This window comes from Chlamydotis macqueenii, chromosome 9, assembly GCF_036417535.1.
Source record: "Chlamydotis macqueenii isolate bChlMac1 chromosome 9, bChlMac1.mat, whole genome shotgun sequence".
NCBI classification, from domain to species: domain Eukaryota; kingdom Metazoa; phylum Chordata; class Aves; order Otidiformes; family Otididae; genus Chlamydotis; species Chlamydotis macqueenii.
Genome location: NC_141564.1, coordinates 10,576,903 through 10,599,112, shown reverse-complemented (window position 1 = coordinate 10,599,112; position 22,210 = coordinate 10,576,903). Strand labels below are relative to the sequence as shown.

Sequence of the window (22,210 nt, the reverse complement as noted above, 5' to 3'; positions counted from 1 at the left end):
CTTGCAGGCTGACCAGAATGGCGTTCGCAAAAGCGTGCAACTTGTGGCACTGTCCCACTTCCCTCCCCAGCAAGTAAAGGAGAAACAGAAGATTCACGAGCCGCTTCCTTCCCATGTACACACAATGTGTACTTACATCGTGTTACCCATGAAAATTTCCAAGGAAGTGTAGGTTTGTTGCACTAACAGATAGCGTTGTCTCCTCTCCCCTGCCCAGTCCCTTACACCCCTCGTCCTTCCCTGTCCCTTAGCGCAGTGCTCGCACAACCCTTCAGTGACCTGTTTAACGTCTCGTTCAGGGAGCGCAGAGAGATGCTGGCTTTAGCCATCTTCCTGGAGAACACGAAGAGAAGAAATAAAAGCCGGAGTGGGCTCGATCCTCCCTCCTGAAGCAGGCAGCTACAACAGGGACAGGGGATCTGACTCCTGCCAGAGGTTGTTTGTACCGAGGCTTTTTATAGACTGTATTTCCAAATATAGGTCAAAGATACACAGATACATGCTCATCAACATATCACATATGGAACTACACATCCAGATTGCTCCCTCTGACCCACTGGTTCTGTCTGTCTTCACACATAAAATAAATTTAGAGGTGATATGACAGGGAGTACCTACATTATTCTGCTATTTTTGGTTGTGTTTTGGCTTCATTTTGCTGTCCTGCTCACCAGTTAGTGTCTTGGGCCAAAGTCTCCTGCTGTTAAAGGCTGTACAAACAGATTCCTTTTTTTTTTTTTTTTTTTAAGGTATGACGGTAAAATCAGATTCAGATGAGAATGAATTGTATTAAGTTGCACGGAGCTGCTTTGAGAATGAAGGATAGCAAAACCAAGATGTTTGGAATCTCTTCCATAAAGGATGGACAGCTAGCACAACTGGCTAATGCGTTTCAGGAGCTGGATACGCAAAATAAGAGCTGGAATTTTTTTCATCAAAAAGAAAAAAAGAAGGTGGATAATGTGCATCTGGTAACAGCACAGCTAGTGAAACAAACAGCACAAACCCCGCATCAGTGAAGCAGGTCTTCAGCCAGTACCAGGCGTTCAGTTTTGTGAAAACGACAACCTGAAAAAAAACCCAACTTTTTTTCCTCTTAACTATTTGCCCATTCCATGGGCATGAATAGAACACATCAAGAGCTGCAGCATTCCCACTTAGTTAGATTCTCCCCACGTTCACCTTGCAAATTAAAAGATGCTTCTAGCAAGCTGCTGTGTTTCTAAAGCTTTGGGAAGACAGTAGAAGTATTTGGGTAAGGAGGAGCCATGCATTTGGCCCTTTATGTTCCCCCCGTGATGGGGGATACAATACCCTTATTGACACCATTTTGTGTAAGTTTGGCTCATTAGAATGAGTATAAGCACATGGGATTAGTGAGAGAGAAAGCATTTATTAAGACACGTGTAATAGTTATTTTCCCTGGGATAGACAACTAAGTGCATAAGACAGCTGACCCATTAAACAGATGTTAACATTTTCCCCTGCTCTTTCACTCACTGCAGTGTGAAAAAATCCAATTGACAATGACAGTTAAAGTAATTTGATTACTCATTAGTTGGTGCTTCTCTAGTCTTACATGCAGCTGCTGACAAACTAATGAAGAGTACATTTCCACTATGGCCAATTTAAGCTAACTGTGACACAGTTTAATAGGGAGAGTAATGTAAAGCACTGCCATAGTTCAAAACGCAAGGAGCTCAGACAGCGACATCTCTGTTAGGGCTGCATCCTCATTTAGCATTGTGGGTGTCCCCATTAGTGTGAATTTCTTCCTCCAATCTTAATTATGTCAGCTTAGTCATGAACTAATATTACCCCTAAGTCTACTGAAACCCGTTTCACTTGAATTCAAGAAGCAAACTGCCACCCTGCAAAAAACAGCTGCTGTGAATACTAACAGCCGTTGGAAATGTAACGCGAGGCCAGTTACATCATGAGTACTCGTGTGAGTACACAGCAAACCCCTTGCCCTTCCGAAGGACGCAGCAGGTTTCACTGTGCAGTTCACTGTCAGCGGATGTGACTGGATTCATTTCAAACGCTCTGAGAAGTGGTTTTTTCCCCCACAAATTTCTTTAAACATCTCAGTGTCTAAGATTCTAGCAATGGATATACAGATATAGAGCTACTCTGATCAGCAACTAATACTCTCTTGGAGCCTTTGATCTCCACGCATGCGATCCAGTTCACCTTCTCTCCGTGCTCAATAGTTAGCTTTGGTAAAACTCCACCATGTTCATTTGAAGCCGTTTTGTTGAGCTTCCCATCTTTTCTCATGGAAGCAGGTGCTTGGGCCTTCCTTCTGTGCAGAGATTTTGCTGGACTTTTCTGCTGCTTTCCAGTGTCACTGCTGACATCCCAGAGCAACACTTTCCCATCATTTCCTCCAGTCAACAACCAGTACGCTCCTGGCATAAAGAGGACCTGCGATACCCCCAAGCTGTGACCTTGAAACTCCAGCTCACGTTCAAACTTTACACCGGTGACTCTGAATATTCTGACTTTACCGTCTTGAGCTCCGCAGCCAAAGATGTTGCCGCACGATGCGACAGACAGGGAATGTGCAAGCGGCGGGTTGAAGAACTGGCCAGCTGCCTGTGGACTATCTTCCTCCGTTTCACACTCCTGCAGGTTTGTGGTCCACAAGGGGCGAGCTTTCTGCAGGTTCCACAGCATAACCTTGAAAAAAAAAGCACCAATCAATAATTTGTTCATTTTACGTAAAATCAGATCTTTCACAAAACAAAAAACACAACGTATTTCTTACTCTAACAGAAAGGCTATACATGAGTGCAAGAGATGTAAGATGCGTTGTGAGGAGTGGTTGAACTTCACCTGATAAATTCGGCAAATCTTTACGGCACGCTTTCCAAACCCTCATACTGCCCTATGCACCAGAGTTAATGACTCAGGCGTTAGACCATGAAATGGATGCAAAAGCTGTTCTAAATGCTTTTGCATTCATCTCAGCAGTAGTAATCATGACATACTGCACATCAATTATTTAAAAGGAGGGATGCAGAAACGCTAGCAGTAAATAGAGATCATTATCATTCTAAATTTTAGTTCTGTCTCTGCTATGTACTTGTCCTAAAATAATCAGTTCCATGAATGCGTTTGAAAGATGGAACAGCAAAATGCAAATAGTAGTTCAGGCTCTCATTTTCAAACAGACATATATGGGTTTTTTTTTAATATCCAGTGAGTAGATCTGCTTTGTGCTATTACCGTATTGAGACAGGGCACGCTTTCCCTGATGAGGTGGGGAGGAGGTTGTGCTTTTAGACTTGCTCTTAAAATGCCACCCATCCTCAAGCCCCTCAAGAAGCAATGACTGTGCCTTCAAATTAATCCTGCGTCTCTCATACAGCAATTCAAGGACTACAGATTTATACTGTGCCAGTTAAAAATATTTTTCTCAGTACTTCTGTAGGATCTGAATTGATGATAAGCATTTTCAAGGCCAACAGATATGAAAGCACAAGTCCGTCTAATACAGTACTAGTGTGCTGTTTACTTTTTTAATCAAAGGTTTAATTTGTTATTAATAAAAATATTCCTCCACTAGTAATCTCTGGTAGAAAGTATAGGAGTCTTTAAATTTGGGCCACAAAAGAGTTGTCACACTGGCTCTGTGTTACTGGAATCCAAATCACATTGACATCTAAAATATGTTGGTTCCTGTCACTTTTCCATTTTAGCGACTGCTGTTGCTGCTACATTAAAACTACTTTGCTACCGATGAATGGGAAGACATTCCACGATGACTGTGCAGAGCAGAGTAAATCAGAGAGGCTGGGTCCTACTGCTTAAGGCAAATACTCCCATTTTTACCAGACAGCACTGCAACAGTTTTATTAATTCATCAAGTGCTAACAAGTTTTCTGCCAACTAAGTATTTTCTGTCCTCACAGCATTTTCCATGCTTCCATGACACTTCTGAAAAAACACCAGCAACAGAAATTTCAGTTCTCATCAGCTACGGCCTCACTGAGGGTTTGACACACAAGCCCAGAACATGTTTTGATGCTCACAGAGCTCGTAACTTATCCAAAAAAGAATTTGGAAAATTTCTGAAAATTTGGCAAAGTCTAAAGCTGGCAGACTTCCATCAATCAGCCCCCGTTTGCATATATATAGTTACTGAATTTGTATGATCCATGGCTTTAATATGGAAAAAGAGCACTTACACTAAGTATCAAAATGTATTTGTTCTAATGGGTGTTGATGAACTTTGGTTTTAAGAACATACAGTGAAACTGCTCAAGACTCTCAAAGCAAACTTCACCCTAAACCGCCAGAACCACAGAAACCTTTGTGGAAGTGATAGTTTTAATCTTGGGCTAAACCAGGAATGTGGTCAGATCTCACCCACTGGAAAGAAATTACTGAAAAACAGCTGTTCTGGGTGGCCAGCCCTGGCAACCTAACTCAAGACTCCATTAACTCCTAGCACAGTTTTTCTCACAATGCTTCCACAAGTGGCGTGCAAAGGACAAAGTTTCCTCCTGATGAGGACAGAGAAGCGTAAAAGGCAAAGAACATTTAACGCTTCCAAGAGGTTAATGAGAACAAAGCATAAATTATAAAAATGACTTGTCCTTACAGTGATATGTACCACTTGGAAAGATACTTATCTACCTGTAGTAAAGTATTCTTGCTAGCATCCTGCCTGGTTCAAGCATTTTGCATTTTCCTAACTATCATCTGCAGCCATAACTGATTGCTAGGGCTAACTTCTGCTTTTAGGTCCAACAGGGGGCTAATGCGTGTGCTTTGTACCGTATTCTGATCTCCCCTCGACCTGCTCACTTTAGGTTGTAAATACTAAGGAAGATAAAAACAGGGAGAGGAACTGCCGAGTAGAAAATGGCACAAACAGCCTCAACACTTAGTTTCTCTGCCAAAACTACTTTACAGGCTGTACACCCTCAGTCTTGGAGAAAGTCTGCTGGCGCCTCGCTGCCCAGGTGGGTAGTTACTGTTTCACTTCTCCAATAACCATCTACTTGTATGCAAATCACCTGCATGTCCAGTCCACAGGAAACAAGGCTTTGAGGCCTCTGAGGTCGAAAGACAACAGAGGAACAGATGTTTGAGTGTCTCAAGGACCGGCTGACTTTCTTGCTTTCCAAGTCCATAACCTTTATTGTCCCCGAGTCATCTGCCGCAGCCAAGAAACTGTCGGTCTCGTTCACTGAGAGGCAGTTGATCTCTTCCTCATTCACACGGAAGCGTTCAACGGGCTCCTTGAGGGATCGGACATCCAGCAAACTGATGGTTTCTCCATGAGAAGTGTACAGCGTGGTGGGACGATGAGGAGAGAACACCACGGAGGTGACGTCGTCTGCCTTCGGGAGCTGGAGCTGTCCTGCTGGAGTGCCTCTTCCATCCCAGAGCGTGAGCTCACCTTGCTCTGCACCTGAAGCCACCAGCCCTTCTGTGTTTACATTCAAGCACAATATAGAGGACGAATGTCCACCAGTCCATTTGACTGCCATGTTTCAGGGACACCTCTGAAACAAACAAACAAACAAAAAACCTGACTTGAGCTGGTGTTGGTCACATTACAGCGGAAAGCTTATTGAAGCAGCAAGATCATCCCATTGACTGTAATGCAAATGACTTGAAACTCTAGCGTGCAGTTAAAGTAGGCACCTCTACAGATCAGTACCCAAATGAAGCTTTGGCTCAAATAGCATCAGCATCGGCCACAACAGCGTGGAAAGGCAGCGGTGCTGGCACGCGTACCCGTGCAGTAGAGCTGCTGCTCTGATGTGGCTGCCTAGGTGAGAGCTGCTTCCTCAGCGCACAAGGACATAGCGTGCCTGACAAAACAGGGGCACGGATCCTAATGGGATGTACTGGAAAGGAGCAAGCGGTGGACAGCAAACTGTTGAAGTCCATCTGCAGAGAAGTCCCATTATTTCAGTCTGGGTAGGAGCAGATGCAGACATCCGTCTTTCATCCAGCTGCCAAAGTGCAGGGGCTCAGCACCTAACATCAATTCGTAAAGCAGTCTCGCAACACCTGGAGCAAGAAACTTGCGCCGGTGAGAGCAGGATAAACTGACTAATGCTGCAAGCGACTGCCTTAATTACGGTTTAAAAGCACACATTTGTGTGAATAAATCTTAAACTATTGTGCATATATGTACTTAGTGTTCCCAAAGTGACGGTAATTTTCTTGTGACTGGTAAACACTGTAACAAACAGATAAACAATGGCATCTTTTTAAAATAAGCGTTACCAGTGTAAGGCAGGTAGTTACGAGGTTTGCAAAGCATTCAATTGGGCCTCAAAGTGCATCCATCCAGCTCACCATGCTCCGGGCCCTTTCCTTGGCGTGACCGCCCACAGCAGCCTGTGCAACAGGACTGTTTAGGAACCAAATCAGCAGAAAATGAAGCAAGTGGGGCAGGAGAAGCGAGCAGCACAAAAGCATAACAAGTTCTGGAGAGACCAGCGTGCTGCGAGGAAAAGCAGAACCAACGCCGGGGCAGGGGCGCAGGCGGCAACGCGGGACGGAGCTGCGGCTGTCCCGGCAGCAGCTTCAGTGCCCGCGGCGCTGCCTTGACGCCTGCGGCTTTACGGCGAAATTGGGCAATAAAGGGTTTTCGTTTGGGTTTTTTTTTTTTTTTTTTTTTTTTACCATGTTATGTTTTGCATGTGATGTTTGTTCAGCCTGGTCTAAAGAGCAGCTAGAATTCATTCACCCCACCAGGAAAACGTCAGTCTTGCCGAGCAAACAAAACCACAGAAAGCGCCAGACAGCTTACCCGCAACCCGGGCGCGCAGCCCGCGGCCAGCCGCTCCCCGCACTCCGGGAACCCAGGGAACTTTTTCCCGGCTGCCCCCTCCCGTCCCGCAGCCCCTCGCACCCCTAGGCCCAACTCTCGCCTTTTAGGAAGACAAACCGCGCCGGCGAAACCGGTTCCTTTACGGGAGCCGAGGCGAGGGGGCGGCGGCGGGCCCGCACCGGATCACCGGCAGCAGCGGCGTGGGGAGGGGGTCGGCGCCGCCGCCTCGCCTCACCTCCGCCGGCCGCTCCTGCGCATGCGCGCCGGGCGGGGCGGGCTGCCCGCGGCTGTGATGGCGGCGCCGGGCGCGCGCGCCCCCTCGCCGTGAGGGGCCTTGGGCGGGCTGCGGCGGCGGCGGCGGCGGCGGGCGGGGGGAGAGCAGAGCGCTCGGCCCGGGGCCCGCCGCCACCGCTGTCGCCGGCGAGGGGAGAGGAGCAGCGCGGCCCCCGCGACCCGGCCCGCCGCCCGCGGGGCGCGTCTCGGGGAGGGAGGCGATGGCGGCGGGCCCCGGCGGTGGGGGAGCGGCGGCGGCAGGAGGCCCGGGCTGGCGGTTACCGGGGCGGGTGCTGGAGCTGGTCTTCTCCTACCTGGAGCTGCGGGAGCTGAGGAGCTGCGCGCTGGTGTGTAAGCTGTGGCACCGCGTCCTGCACGGCGACGAGAACAGCGAGGTGTGGCGCAGCTTGGCGGCCCGCTGCTTGGCGGAGGAGGCCCTGCGCACCGACATCCTCTGCAACGTGCCCACCTACAAGGGCAAGGTGAGCCCCGGGCCCCCCCCCCCAGCCCCTCAGGGACACCCCTCCCCAGTCCCTCAGCACTCCCCCAGCCCCTCTGGGACACCCCCCCGGCCGCTGGGCCCACCCGCCGTTGGAAACCAAGGCGAGGGCCTGAAAAACATGTCAGGATTTTATCTTCCACCTCCCCCCCTCCGCCCTCCTTCTTCTCCTCCCCTAGGTCCGTGCCTTCCACCACGCCTTCAGCACCAACGACTGCTCGCGGAACGTCTACATCAAGAAGAACGGCTTCACGCTGCACCGCAACCCTATCGCCCAGAGCACGGACGGAGCGCGGACCAAGATCGGCTTCAGTGAGGGCCGCCACGCCTGGGAGGTGTGGTGGGAAGGCCCGCTGGGCACCGTGGCCGTCATCGGCATTGCCACGAAGCGGGCAGCCATGCAGTGCCAGGGTTACGTGGCCTTGCTGGGGAGCGATGACCAGAGTTGGGGCTGGAACCTGGTGGACAATAACTTGCTGCATAACGGAGAGGTGAATGGCAGTTTCCCCCAGTGCAATAACGCGCCCAAATACCAGGTGAGTGGGACTTGGCACGAGCTGGAAGCTCCAAGGTGTCTGACAGCAGCTGGCTGTCAAGAGCCTCCCTTGCGTGTCCTGGCTGTCTGCTGAATTGGTCCTTAATGTGCACCTTAAGGTCCCTCTGCCTTCCCTGCAGAAGGCAAATGATTCCGTGTAGTGAGGCCTTTCCTCCTTCACTTACTGCGTCTTCGGGCTATACCTGTGTGTGATGTTCAGCGCACCTGACCCTCAGTTGTTTCTACATTTTTATCTCAAATGCTGAGTGCGAAGCATGTACCACGGGTGTCTGTTTAGATGCCGTGTTGCTTTTTGAAGGAAAAGCTGACAAGACTGTTGTAGCCTTCTGAAGTAATGACTTGCCCCATAGCAAGGTGAATGTCTGTGGTATTTTACCCCTTTGTTGTATGGCAGTGTGAGCTGAGGTTAGCACTTGGGTAAGAGTCTTCCTGCAAAAACCTGCAGCAGTGCTGAGTGCGGCTTGTTTGCTCGCTGGCAGCGTTCCCGTAGGTGACATCCCTTGGCTGGGATGTTGGGATGTGATGTTCAGATAATTTTGGTTTATTAAAGAGCAAATGCCGTTCCGCCTTTTTGTCCCCTTTGTTCTTCTGGCTGCTCGCACAACTGCATTTTGAGTGCTGGAATTCTTCGCTTTACAACTTAAGCTTTATGCACTATAATTTCCATCTTGTAATGCTATGGCATTGTTACGAGTATTTCAGTTCTGGGTGAAGATTTCTGTAGTAACTTGGATCTGATATTCCGAAATTCTGTGTAAAAGTTCACTGCCAAGCACTTAACTCTGTCTGAAGGTTATTCCTGCTGATTTTGGGAATAATATCTAAAATTACTGTAATTAAAGAGATTTAGATCTCTTTCCATTTGCCTGTTCCCTAGCATGCAAATTGGGTTGGCGCTTTCCAGACTTGACCCTTTGTGGTCGCTTTCTGCTGTCCTTGTCTAGGCTTTTCTGCAGTAACAGAGTGAGGAAAGGCTTTGAAGCTGAGCGTCCCCAGCTCGTGTGGGGACTCAAGGGTGAACGTGGTTGCTACTTTCTCTGTAAAAATTGGTGGGAGCTCGAATCAGTGAGTATAGTATAGTATAAGTATAACATACTTAAAGGAAACATGTGTGTGTTAGTGTTGGTTGCAAGAAAAATGTGTTGGCTGGAAGAAATCCCCAGCACTGGGGCTGGCGGGTGAAAAATCAGAAGTTTGTGCAGCATCCTGCTGTGTTTGCTGCTGGTGACTGGGACTTCTAGTTATGTCTAAAATAACGTGTACTGGATAAATGCAGGGAGCACTGTGCATGCCTAGATCTGAGTCTCTTGCTGTGATCGGTGTTGGTTTCACTCGTGTGTGTTTGTGTATATATATTAGGTTTTTCACACTTATTTTGCCTGAGCTTTGCACTGGAATTTCCCTCTGCCTTAGTGAGGGAATACCTCTGTCAGCGACAGCACCTGCGTAGTAGTGTGTTCTGATATATTTTGTGTGTGGCACTTACCTTTCTAAAGCAAGTTCATTGTCTTTAAAATTGCTCTTTGCAGAGCGATTCCTGCTCAGCGATAGCAACAGCTGAATACAGAGTTCAGGTAACTTGGAGGCTATTACAAAGTTGCCAAAACTTTGCAGTATTCCGAAGCATGCACGTGATATGTCATATGCTCACTCTTGGTGCTCTTGCAGGGTTCAGGTGAGAAGGGTTCCATTTATTGTGTAGGTGGTTAGGTGCAGGCTGCCCGCTGGAAACAGGCACCAGAGGTACTCAGCATTTGAGCGAAATTGAGAAATTCCCGTCATAAACGTAATGCAATCAGGAGAAACAGGAAAGCCTTGCTTTAAAATTACCTGCTGCGTTATACGTGGGCTGTGCTTTATTTTTGTATCTGCATTTAAATGTGCTGACTCTTTCTATGTATTTTTTTTTTTTAATTTTATTTTATTCCCCTCTCCTGTCTCTGTTTCCAGATAGGTGAAAGGATTCGAGTTATCCTGGACATGGAAGACAAAACATTAGCCTTTGAGAGGGGCTATGAATTCTTGGGAGTTGCCTTCAGAGGACTGCCAAAAGTTTGCCTGTATCCAGCAGTGTCTGCTGTGTATGGTAACACAGAAGTGACTTTGGTCTACCTGGGAAAACCTCTGGATGGATGACGTGGATCGTTTCGTTGGGACGTCGAGATGTGGATGACTGGGAGGAGAAATCTGCATGTTGGTTAGAGGGAAATGTGTATTAGAGGAAAAACAAAAAAGTGTGGGTGTGTGTCCAAGAACCATCGAGGGAATCACACAGAGTTTTGAAACGGAGGACCAGCCATACTTCAGGAATTGTGTTACATTTCCTCTTTCTACCAGGCCAGAAAAATCCTCAGGGTTGCAGTTGGTTGAGTGGGAAGCTGACACATGCATGTTGCAACAGATTTCATTGCTAAGACGGCAGTGCGTGACCTCAGATATTTAAGAAAGGATTTGATATAAAACTGCTTGAGGAAATTAACCTGAGATTTGTAAGTAGCGTGTTTTGTGAAAGACTCCCATTTTAAAACTGCTTGTTCCTTCCCTTCCCTCCTCTGGGCCAATGTCGGTGCCGGAGGAGAGCGAGTCTGGTTGGGTTTTATTTACAATTTTTAACGTACTGAGAGGCATGGTCTGTCTGGACTGCCCTTCTCTAGTATAATGATACAAAATGTGTGCAGCTATTTTTAAGTGTATTTTAAGGATTGTATATATAGAACACGTTGAAAAGAACAGTTAAAAGAAAGGGTTTGCTTTATTCTAACTGGGACATAATTTCTTAAAGGGAAAAAAAAAGCCCCACTACGTGGCATCAGAAAATATACCTCAGACAGGTATATAGCGTTCATGTAAGCATACTACTTCTGTTGTATTGTAAAGCATTTTGGGGTGCTCTTGTGGAGTACGGTGCTACAGTGGGTCATTTTCTGTGAAAGTTTCCATAGCTTTAGCAACAGTTTTCTTCTCTGTAGGAAAAGCAAAACGTTTTCCCCACGAATTTCCTTTAGCCAAAATTTGCAGATGCCTTTAGGAGAGGAAGATGAAGCATGATGGGGAGCTTGTCTTCCTTTCAACATGAAAAATACAAACTTCTAAAGCATTCTTACACTTTCTAATCACTGTTGCAAAGTGTTTCAAAATAATGAGGAAGGAGCATTCAGTTTCTTAATCCAGACCTTGTTTTCGGCTTAAATGGCTTAATGAGGCTTTAAGGCTTGGCTGAACCTTTCTTTAATTAAATAAAATACCCCGCTACCCGAATATTCACCTGCCTGTTTTCAGTCAGGACAAGCAAAACTCTCACCAACCCATTGATGGGGATTCTGGATTGAGTTCAATATTTGGGCTTTTCACTTGCTCTGGTTTTCTAAAAACCGTGCACAAACCCTCCTGGTGTGTTGGCATGCTGGCATACGCAGGCCAAAGCTGAGGGGTGTAGTAAGGAGGGACTTTCTGGTGAAACCGCTTTCCTCTAAGGTCGAAAGGTCTGTTAGGAGCCCAGAAGGGCTCCTTTTAATGGGACATTACAATCTGTAAGCCCTATGGCTAGCTCCTGGCTCTCCTTTCTTCTTGGTTGGTGTTTCCCGGAGCTGTCTGAACTATTTCCGAGTTGGGCATGCTTTTCAGAGAGGGAAGAAGAAATGTCTACACAACCTCTTTTTGCTTTATTTGCGCTACGGAATGTGAATTGCTTAATATTGGACACTGGCAATTCTCTGAGCACCGAAGAGAGAGGAATTCCTCTTAGGCTGTTGCTCAGTTTCCCCCTCCATTACTCGAGTAATACGAGGAGAGCGGTGCAAGCAGGCGAGCGAGGCTCCTAGTCTGCTGCTGGCAAGCTGTCCTTGGAGTGCTTTTTACATAGTAGGTAACCAAGTTCTGCACTGGAACAGAGTATGTACGTTATTACCATTTAAAAGGATTTAGAAGTATTTATTTGTTTTATTTGTTGTTTATTGCTTAAAGGCAATATTGAGGTCTGTTCCTCTTGGCTGCGTTAAAGAAACAAAGTAAGCAGTGAGAAATGAAGATGTTTTAAGTGGTGCTGAGAACAACCAAATAAATGAAGTGAGATGGGCATACGAGTACCTTTTGGAAAAATCTGTTACAAGCATTGACTGTACTGGACTGTAAAGTGTATATCTGCATAGCAGAACCATGGGGCATGAAGTGGGGGAAAAAAGAAAAAAAAAAAAACCAACCTGTCCAATTTCAGAAGATAAATTTGTCCCTGAGATGAATGTATTCTCAGTGCAGTCCTGAAAGATGTCACCTCTGTGCTCATTCATGAATCCAATTAGATACAAGTAAACCCTGAGAACTTCTGAGGAGGAGTTTTATTCACTAATTAGGATTGATTTCCATTCTTCAGACTGCGTCTTACCCTTTAAATAATTACACTTTAAATTAGAAATGCTGAAAGCTGAACATTCCTTAAGGGTGGGTTTAGGGGGACTCACTTATTTAAGATTATAACTTATTCCTGGAGACCAATGCTGGCTGTACAAAATATTAAAATAAACTCTGCTATAATTCAGAAGGATACATTGGTGTGGATTGCTGTAATGACATCTGTGGCGTGGTGACAGGAAAAATGGAGTAGCAGTTTGGTGTACGAAGAAGATGGAGGTGTTGGGGCTGTGTGATTTGCTGGGTGATTGCTGGAAAAGAGAGAATCTGATGAGTGGTTAACGAGGACTTGGAAACTCGGTGGTCTAATAGCTGTGCTTGGGAAATTGCATCCTCCAAAACAGGGATGCTCACATGCGTGACGCTGTGGGGAAAAGGGTTTCCTGACTGCTGGAGGTCTCTTGATTCGAACTGAGATGTTGTGCTCACTGCTGTGGGTGCCCTGCTGTGCTGAGGTGCCTCCTTCCCAGGTCAGCTTCTTGGCTTCTCCTGGTTTCTTTAGCTTTCCGTATGGAAGTTCAATATTTCATGGTGCTTTTAGGAAGAGGTAGGTGATTTTAGGAAAAAGTACGAGACTCTGTTGTGGTTGTGAGCTCTGAGGCACTTCCCAAACTCTCTCCATCAAGACTTTGCTTTTAAGCAATACGCTTTTGGCTAACATCTCTGTGAGCTTCTGAGGAGCAAAGAGGTTTGATGGTGGCTCACCAAAAGTGTAGAATCACTTATTCTAGCCTGAGGTACTTCACAGTCAGCCAAACAGCTGCTTGAAGGATTTTCCCTACCCTGACTAGTGATTTGGTCAGGAAGAACATCAGCTGTTCATAGCTCCCATAACAGAAATCAGTCAGATTCACAGGCTTCAGAATCCCGCAGGACATCCAGAGTTTTTTTTATAAGTGAGCGTTTTGTCTATCATTTGAATAAAAGTCAGAATTTCTTGTGGTTTAAGTGTGCTGTGAAATCTGTTGGGAGCTTAATGGTTGTCTGATCTGGTCTCATTTCTATGTCTGAGGAAGTGAAGAGCTCAGTATGGCCATTTGCTTCGGGACAGAGCCTGTTCTTGGCTGTGGTGGTAGCTTGTGTTGGCCTGCAGTCAATCGTGTGACTTCGTTTTCCATAAGAGGACAGAGGTGCTGCTGGAATTAAGTAATAAATCAAAATGTCATGGGAAGCCCACCCTGGTAGGGATATTTTCTTGAAAATGTTTTTTTCCCCGCTTAAAATGCAGTGGTGAGTCTGCATTTCTGGGAGTCTCGTGTGTGCCTTCTAGCAAATAGCATGTGGTTTTGGTACTTTTGGCTGTGTTTCAGGGGACAGAACTAGCCAGGAGCAGATGGCCCTGGTCCTGTAGGCTGAACTTCTGCTGCCTTGGATGTGGCTGGATTCTTCTCTGCCTGCCTCTGAATCCGATAGCAAGTTGGAACATACTAGCTTTTCTCTCTGCTTACCAATGATCTACATTTTTAAACTTCCTTAACATGCGGGTGTGTTTTCCAGATGGCTGCCTCTATTTTTTTTTTTTTTTTTTTTTTTTCCATTTTCACTGGGATGATGACAGCAGCGATGAATTAAAATAACGCTCAGCCTGATAACAGTTGGATCATACAAAACTTATTTTCTCTAAGTATTTGAGAGGTAACCTGCCCTTGGTTATTCCTGAACTTGTCTATTTCAATACTGACGTGTCAGTTCTAGCTAAACCTTTATACCTTACAAGTATCTTCCGACGCTGGCAGGAGCGCAGCTGTAAGTGCTATATGTGCTGCTCTTCTCTGGAACAGTGCCAGCTCTTGCACAATACGGATAATTTGGTGAAATCTGTAGCCATGTGATGGTTTAGCCCAAATCACCACACAGTTTCTCGCTCACTCTCCCCCTCCCCAGGGGGATGGGGGAGAGAATTGGGAAGGAAGGAGAACTCGTGGGTTGAGATGAAGACAGTTTACTAAAATAAAAGGGAAAACTACAATAATAAGAGAATATAAGGATATTAAAAATATACAAAGTGAACAATATATGTTTTCTCACCACCCGATGTCCCAATGACCGATACAGCCTGTCCCGAGCAGCGATCACAGAAACAAAACCGAGCAGCAAGCAAAGGAGCAAAAGGGAGCCAGCAAGGTAGAGGGAACGATGCCAGCAAAACGAGGAGCAAAGATGGATGCCAGGAAGGCAGATACCCATCCTGGCCTGCCCCCACTTATATACTGAGCATGACGTTTATGGCATGGAATCCTCTCTTTGGCCAGTTTGGATCAATTATGCTGTCTGTCTTTCTCCCAGCTTCCTGCATCTGCAAATTAGCGAGACTTGGAAAGCAGGACGGTGTCCTTGGTCTCATTCACAACAACTGGTATCATCAGGGTGTTTATGAACATTCTTCACACACAAAATCCAAAACATACCAGCTACTGAGAGGAAAAATTAACTCCATCCCTGCCAAAACCAGGACAAGCCAGAAAACTGCATTATTGAAATCTGCCCTAGGATTCTTTCTACATTTAGAAAACAGGTTTTTAAATGGTTGGGAGTATGACGTGTTCGATTTCTGTAAGTGATAGTAGACCACCTCCCACTAAGGTATAATTCGATTGAAAGGAAAATTAATTAAGTGGTAAATAAATACAGAACGCTTTTCCTGAAGTGCTGCTGAACCTGCGAATTTATCAGTTAAGCAGCTTTTTTCACACTGCTGTATGGTGCCGTACGTGTTGTGTGACTTCCCAATCAATTCTCACACCTCCCCACAAGAGGGCAAAGTTAACAGCGCTGGGGGAGCTTGGACTTTGAATTTCCTGAGTGGTGTGCAAAATAAATGTTTAATGTGGAACCTTCTCTGTTAGCATTTCCTTCTTGCTCTTAAAAAAAAAAAAAAAAAAAAAAAAACCAAACAAAAAAACCTCAACAAAACAGATGATCATGGAGAAGTGGATAATGGACATAAAATTTTTACAATTATTTGAACCCTTGATCCAGAAGCTTGGCTGAGCAAATCTTTGCAGTTCAGAAAATTATTTTCAGTGACAGTGAACTGAGCTGAGATGCCGCGATTACCTTAAAAGACAGGAAGGGACTTCAGAGGCTCAGACGAAATGTCACTGGTGCCATGGGATGGGAGAACGTACCTGTAGTCAGCACTCATCAGTCTACTTTTTCCCAGACTTGCTTTTCTTCCCCTTGGGCATTTGTGATCAGGAAATAGTGATGTCATAAAAAAAGAAAATAATTTAAAAATATATACCAATGTGGTTGAAAAGGGATTTTAAAATAAAACTCATTGTATATTGCAAGTGTTGTTTATTCTTCTGCAATTTTACCAGCTCAACAAACAAGAGTGTCGTTTTCCTTCCACGCCTGCTCTTGCAGATTTGTTGTGAGCTGGCTGGAGCTGTTTCATGTTTGCTTGATTTATTTGTCTCTTTAATCTGCATTGTTCTACCTATGTTAAAAGCTATATATATTGACCTGCAGGCAATGTCTGAATGGGGAAAAGCGTGAAGGTATAACCTTGCCTTGTATTTTGTGTAGTGTCTGATCTTCTTGAGAGCTCCCGGTGTCCGCAGCTAAACCTGCGGCAGTTTTACTCAGAAACAGCAGGAGCCGTGCGTGTGAACGAGTGACCAGCCCGCAACGCGTGACCTTTAAAAGCTACAGTGGTTTATTGCTCAGGACGGGCACTATAACCCCAAATGTTTCGCTGTATCTTTTGCGAAGTGATATATATATATTTTTTAAAAAAAATTCATTGGGCTTTCTTGAACTTCTGATTTCAGCCTGTGAGCGTGCTCTCGTTTGCACAGTGCAGCCTGTGCGTCTTTAGAGGCACGCTACAAAGCCAGGGACAGATGTGAGAACAGCTGTCGTACAACAGCTTGAATGCAACAGCTACAAAATGGCATTCTTCTGCAAACCCTCGAGCTCGGTTACCTACCTGCAGCAAGGCACACTGGCGTCCTTCCTTCCTGATGCCTTCGTTTAAAGCAGTCCATTAGCTTCGGTTTGCAGCAGGTGAGTTGAAAACTGAGGCAATTCAAAACCTTCTCAATATCGGGAAGCACAGACCTGTCTTCAGCTCAAGCAGGTGAGTGCGTGCTGTGTGTACGACCTTCCCTAGGCTCTCCATAGCTCGATAAGGCGTTAAGTCTGAGAGCGAGCGGGATCTGGACTGTTTTGCATCCGCAAAACCTCCATGGCACGGGATTACATGTAACAAACTGCTGGCTGCAGCTTCGGCTGCAAGAAAGGCTTTGGTGACTAGAGACTGAAAGCCTGTAGGCGAGTTATTAAACCGAGGTGATGGAGTTCTTTTGCTTCCTTAGCATCCTACACTTTGAATAAGTAAGCCATATCCAATCGCTTTTAAATAGTAATTTGGGAGAGTAATGCTGCGCCAGCTTCAATGTGTGACTTAATAATTACAAAGTGCTGGACAACCTGCCAGTAAAGGAAATGGATGTTGACCAAAATGCTTTTTGTTTGATACTCCAAATACTGCAGTGGTTAAAGCTTTTCAGCCTCTATGTCTGCCACTTCTGAATCACCTTTTTGAGTTTTTTGTTGACTTTTTTTTTTTTTTTTTTGATTGGTTGGTATTTTTTGGTGCTCAGGTGACAGAGAAGGCTTTTCTCACACCGGATCCCATCTGAGGGGGATGTCTGCGAGGTCTTGTGCAACAGCAGTGTGCTCGAGGGTAGGATCTCACGCTTTGTAAATGGCCAACAGATCTTCTCTCAGCTTTAGCACACAGTTTTGTCTCATTCCTGGAAAAATAATTGACGCATGCAGACCTGAAGCAGGGTTGAAACAAACATTAGTGGGACTCAGGAGAGTGTGCAGTATGGAAATAAGTTGGTTTTAAGCATCGATCTGTGGCCTGGTGGTCTCACACTACCGTGCTGTGTGTCTCTGGGACACGGCTTGTCTTTACTGGCAGACTGTTGGCTGCTCTTCTCGGATGGAAAATGGAGTAGAGGAGGGGAAGATCCACTTTACTAATCAATGCATCTGTGTGAACTGCCCCCCCCTCTTGCATTCCTGTGTTAGTTCAGATCTCAAATTGAAAGGTGAAAGCCTGCTTTGTGTCTCTCCCAGATGTGGGGGATGAGGTTTCCGATAAAGCAATCATGTCACCTTTGTGTTACAATTTGTTGAAAAATACCACAGAAACTTATATCCTGGTGTTTTTTTTCAGTTTTCTTAGGCGAGAGCAAGGAACGTGTCCTATGTGCAAGAGTGTGCTCCAGTCCTGAAACCCTACAGACTGGCTTTTCTCTGTCACTTGTCGCAAAAGTATCACGCTAGAAAGGAGGGCTGCTGAGCCCCAAGGCTGAAGACCAGGGAGAGGAAGACTTTGGAGTGTGAACACTCCAGCTTGCTTCCAGCCCTGATTGCAGTCCGCTTTGAGAAGAGTTGCTTGTGAGACAACGCCACGTAGCAGGGATGTTGGCTCTCTTGGCCAGAGGAGAAAGCTGGGTGGGCTGTGCTTAGCTCTGTAAGGAGCCAAGATAGTTTCACTTCCCTTCACATTAATGACACAATTACTCACTTCTCTTAAGCGGAACGGCAGCAGGAAGGGAGTAAGTGTTGCGAGTTGTTTTTCTCGCCACAATTTGCATTGCTGAATGATGTCACAGCAGTGACTTGCCCTTACCTTGTTCTGGTGACTTAGAGCCTCCGGTCCTGACAGTTTTATGCTAAAAGCCTTGGTAAATGTGCTGGAGTAGATAAGTTGGGTGTTTTTATTGCTTTTATTGCTTTATTTTATTGTACAGTACAAAACGGAGATCAGTTTATCCACATCTGGTAACCCTGTGGGAAAAACTTGGGCAACACCTTCAGATTTAGGTCCCACCAAAGACCAGACTGTAGATCTAAGCAAGCTGGCCATGGGGTTTTCCAGCTCTTGAGGAGATCTGGGAAGAAAGGTCGGTTGTCTTCTCTGGCTCCGGGCACTTGCTTCTCCTGCAGATGCATTGCAAGGAGTTCTCTAGAGCATCTGGACTTCCAGTAGTGTCTGTCTCGGATGTTGAGTCGTAAGGATGCACTTGGCTTCCAGTTGCTACAGAAACACAAAGCTCTGCTACTTCAACACGTGATGCGTCCTGCTGTATGCTCTGCTCCAAAGACCTTGTGGTCTGGATGCTCGGCTGCTCTCTGAGGAGGAGGTTCGCTTCAGTGTGGTGGCGGATCCCTCAAACCTCCGGCCTGGGAAAGGTGGGTGGGTGAAGGCTACAAGAGGTGGCAGGAAGCTGGCCGCAGGGTGGGCTTGGCCGCGCGTGTGGGTGAGCAGAGGGGGAAGTGAGATCACTTCTGTGGCTCTCCCTTCTGCGGCTCGCTTCCTCCTTATTTACATCTCACACGCTGTCAGATGTGAGAGAAGGAAGAGCGGGGACGGCAGGGACGGAGCTGCCTGTGCTGGACCTGCTTGAGGGAGGGGAATGGGGAGCAGCCTTGCCCCCCAGTGTGGGGGTCCGGGAACTGGCTGTGGCCAAGCTGCTGACCAGCTCTCCTCCCCACACAGGGCTGCACTCTCAGAAACGTGGTTTTGCTTTCTACTATGACCTACTTCTGCCTTTCTTCTGAGCTCTGTAGAGGACACTTGCACTTCTTGGAGACTGAAGTGTCAAAGGGAGGATCTGAAAATTGCTGTTGTGGGCTCCTGGTTGATGTCTGGCCAAATGTCCTCCAAGCCCAAAGGTGCCATTTTCCCAGTCGCTCATCCTGGAAGCTCACCTGGGACCCTGTCGGCTTGTTGTGTGTTGTCAGTCTGGTGGGGTTATTTCCTTCCCCCTCCTCCCCGAGGTCACGCAGCCCCGATGTCTGCAGGTGTCAGCAACCAGCGTGTCACTGCAAAGGCAAGTGAGCAAGCCCTGCGCTCTGCTCAGAACAACCCAGAATTGATTCTGAGTTCAAAGAAGTCTTCTCTCTCCGTCAGAAAGCCTGGCAAAGCTAGGAGGGTCCTGATGGCCGAAAAAGGGAGAGGAAAGGTGAGCTTGGCTGTGGATAAATGGGGAATCGGAGAGCGAGCCAGGAGCGTGGGCTGCTGCTGGAAAGGGAGCGGGAGCCGGGCGGAGGAGTCAGCCTGGAGGAGGATGCTCTGGCTACAGAGGTTCACGAGCCGCTGTGAAACCAGAGCCTGAAGCTTTAGTGTAGTGACCAAGCATGGCTAGGTAAATGACCAAGCAGGTTGTTTGACTACAGCTGGTGGGGGGGGGAATAAATTTCAAGCTGATTATAAATTGGTAATTTTTGTCTCTTGGTTTCCTCTGCATCAAATACATTTGAGGGAAGCTGTGCTTCTTGCAGAGCTCCAGTTCCAGTGCAGCGCTGGGGCTGTAGAGATGCCCGTGCACATCAATGCATCTGTGCCATCCTGGGACTGCGCATGCCCTTTGTTATTCCCTGGGGATAAACTGGGTGGATTCCTGTTGAGAAATTCAGGCAGGCAAACTTCCAGAGCTGTAGTTTAAAATTTAGCCATCCAGCTGGCCATTTTAGCTTTTCCTTTTTGGCCACATAATGAATTACCTGTTTTCTTTTTTATATTGATAGTTCATCTTAAATTAGAGGCAACTACCATGACTGGCAGCTTCTGATGTGGTAGATCTTCAGCTTCCCTTGTTTTATCCAGAGCAGGTGATTAAATTAAATAACTTCTTCACTTGTGTCTTCTTGATATGTTTGCACTTGATGTGCACGCTTCAGCCAAGCACCAAATGAAAACTTGATGTGGGTTTTAAAGACAAATTTTGGATTTTCTTTAGTTTTCAGAGTTGTTGCTGACCACAGTGCCTGGGAATGAACAGCTGGAGGGAGATGCTGGTCTTCACCCTGTGCCCACTCCTCCCTTTCTGATGACGTCCAACAGGCGAGACACTGCTGCGACAGTCAGTTGCTCGAGCCTAACTAACATTTTCTGTTACTTTGCAGTTCCCATCAGCCTGGAGATCATGGTGTTCCTTCCCAGGCTCGTTTCCCAGAGCAGCTGGTTTTTCTCCCTGTTCCTTTTCCCTCAGCAGGAGCCGGAGGCTTTCCAGGGACGCTTTGCACCATCCTCCCTTGCATTCTCTCCAGTTCTCCAATGCAGCAGGAGCAGAGGAAGCCCATGGAGAAACATTTCTGTTTCGCTTTGCCCCGACTCAGCCAATGCCCTGATCCTGCTGGTGTGTGAACCGTGAGTGACCTTTCTCTTCGTGCTTCCACTCTGGAATAAATCACATTTCCTGCAGGAAAACAAGGGGCACGCCAAGGTGCAGCGATGGGGTTGCCGTTTGCTGGCACAGTTTCTGCTTTCCCATGGGGTCCTGCGCTGGGTGCAGCAGTCCAGGGAGAACCAGGAGGCTGCCCTCTCGTTGCAACTTTTCTCTTGGTTTGTGCTTGACAGTTTGAGGGTTGTTAAGGGAAAAAGACGGTTTGGAGGGAAGAGGAGGTGGGAGGAATAGAGGAAGCTCTCTGGGTGTAAAACCATATGGGGATTCCCAGTCCCCTCCTACAGCCACAGGAGTTGCAGCTGCATGTGTGGACACCTCTCCAAGCGACTGAATCTCCTTCAGTTTAATCCACCTACACCGTTGAGCTGGACTGGAGCTTCGTTTCAGGAAGAGCTGATCAGACCAACAGCTCCTGGAAGCTCAATCCCTATGTCCTTACTGTGCTATTAAAAAATAAATTAAAAAAATCTCAACACACACATCCCTTGCTGGGAGGGTTGGGTGGGGGCAGAATGCTGCTTGAGAGGAAGAGGAGGGGAGCAAGCAGTGGCTTTGAGATGTTTTCAGAACCATCTGGCTGCAGGATGTGGGGAAAGTGTGAAATGCAACGCTGCCGCCAGCTGCCCCAGAGCAGAGCCGGTGGCCGCTCCGCGGGGAGCAGCCCTCACGTGTGGCTGCATTCTGGGGAGAAGAGGGTGGGCAAAGGGTGGCTGGGTGGCACGGGGGCTCTCCCATCCTGCGGTGCCCCGTCAGTGAGCACTTTCGCTGCTGGGGAAAGGGGCTTACGCTGGCTTGGCTTTGGCCAGCCAAAGCGATGGGCTGGGGATGAAGCACATTGTTTTTTCTCCCAGCTCCTCCTGCGCTACAGGGAGGAAGCTGGTTTGACTCGTGGGGCACCGCACAAAGGAATCGCATTGGAAGGTCTCCCAGGAGCCTCCGGATCAGCCAAGAGTGGGGCATCGTCACAGGTGAGGAGTTTTACTCCTTCAGGACTTCCCAGCCCCGAGGTGAATCTCTGCTGGCTCCTGCCTCTCCAAGCATCAGATGAGTGATTTTGGTGCAGACTGGGCTCGTGGCGGGGTTTTGGGGATGAGGAGCGGGTTTGTAATTGTCAGCCTGGCTCAGCCCTTCATGTGACCTTGAGCAATGCCATGGGAATATTGCCCCACTGCGGAGTTTCTGCCATCTGCTCCGGTTCATTTGGAGGAGGAGTGCTTCTCTCTTTTCCTTCTTGATTTTTATACTTCAAACTTCCTTGAAAATTGAGGAAATGAAACCACAGGGCTTTTTTTTTTTGTGAGTGACATGGGAGAGCTCAGTCTTCTTCCAGAGAAGAAATGAAATTTAGGGTGAAGGCAGAAAAAAATACCTCCCCAGTCATTTGTGCTGGCTATACAGGAGTTTGGGGGCTGCTTGGTCTGGTGGGTGGGGGTGACCCACGCTGTGATGTCCCTTGGAGG

General features: G+C 47.1%; 2 protein-coding genes and 1 long non-coding RNA gene across 5 annotated transcripts; 2 read left to right on the top strand and 1 right to left on the bottom strand.

The window, feature by feature from the left end:
• Positions 1-1,373: 1,373 nt before the first annotated feature.
• Positions 1,374-7,524, bottom strand: WDR53 (WD repeat domain 53). 3 transcript variants are annotated; one of them, XM_086754379.1, is made up of 3 exons: positions 7,390-7,524; positions 5,028-5,519; positions 1,374-2,682 (listed from the first exon to the last, which is right to left on the bottom strand). In XM_086754379.1, exons 2-3 carry the CDS (start codon positions 5,502-5,504, stop codon positions 2,095-2,097), a joined length of 1,065 nt encoding a protein of 354 aa, XP_086610505.1. In that variant the 5' UTR covers positions 5,505-5,519; positions 7,390-7,524; the 3' UTR covers positions 1,374-2,094. The 3 variants fall into 3 exon arrangements, with proteins under 3 accessions (XP_086610505.1, XP_086610504.1, XP_086610506.1); XM_086754378.1 differs by lacking the exon at positions 7,390-7,524 and adding an exon at positions 6,782-6,923; XM_086754380.1 differs by lacking the exon at positions 7,390-7,524 and adding an exon at positions 6,884-6,923.
• Positions 7,242-12,672, top strand: FBXO45 (F-box protein 45). The gene is made up of 3 exons (XM_086754381.1): positions 7,242-7,557; positions 7,754-8,110; positions 10,081-12,672. Exons 1-3 carry the CDS (start codon positions 7,297-7,299, stop codon positions 10,264-10,266), a joined length of 804 nt encoding a protein of 267 aa, XP_086610507.1. The 5' UTR covers positions 7,242-7,296; the 3' UTR covers positions 10,267-12,672.
• Positions 12,673-18,514: 5,842 nt separating this feature from the next.
• On the top strand, positions 18,515-21,172 carry LOC147599683 (uncharacterized). The gene is made up of 5 exons (XR_015259395.1): positions 18,515-18,753; positions 19,061-19,236; positions 19,366-19,526; positions 20,092-20,175; positions 20,311-21,172. It is a non-coding gene; the product is annotated as an uncharacterized LOC147599683 (long non-coding RNA).
• The last annotated feature ends 1,038 nt before the right edge of the window (positions 21,173-22,210 follow it).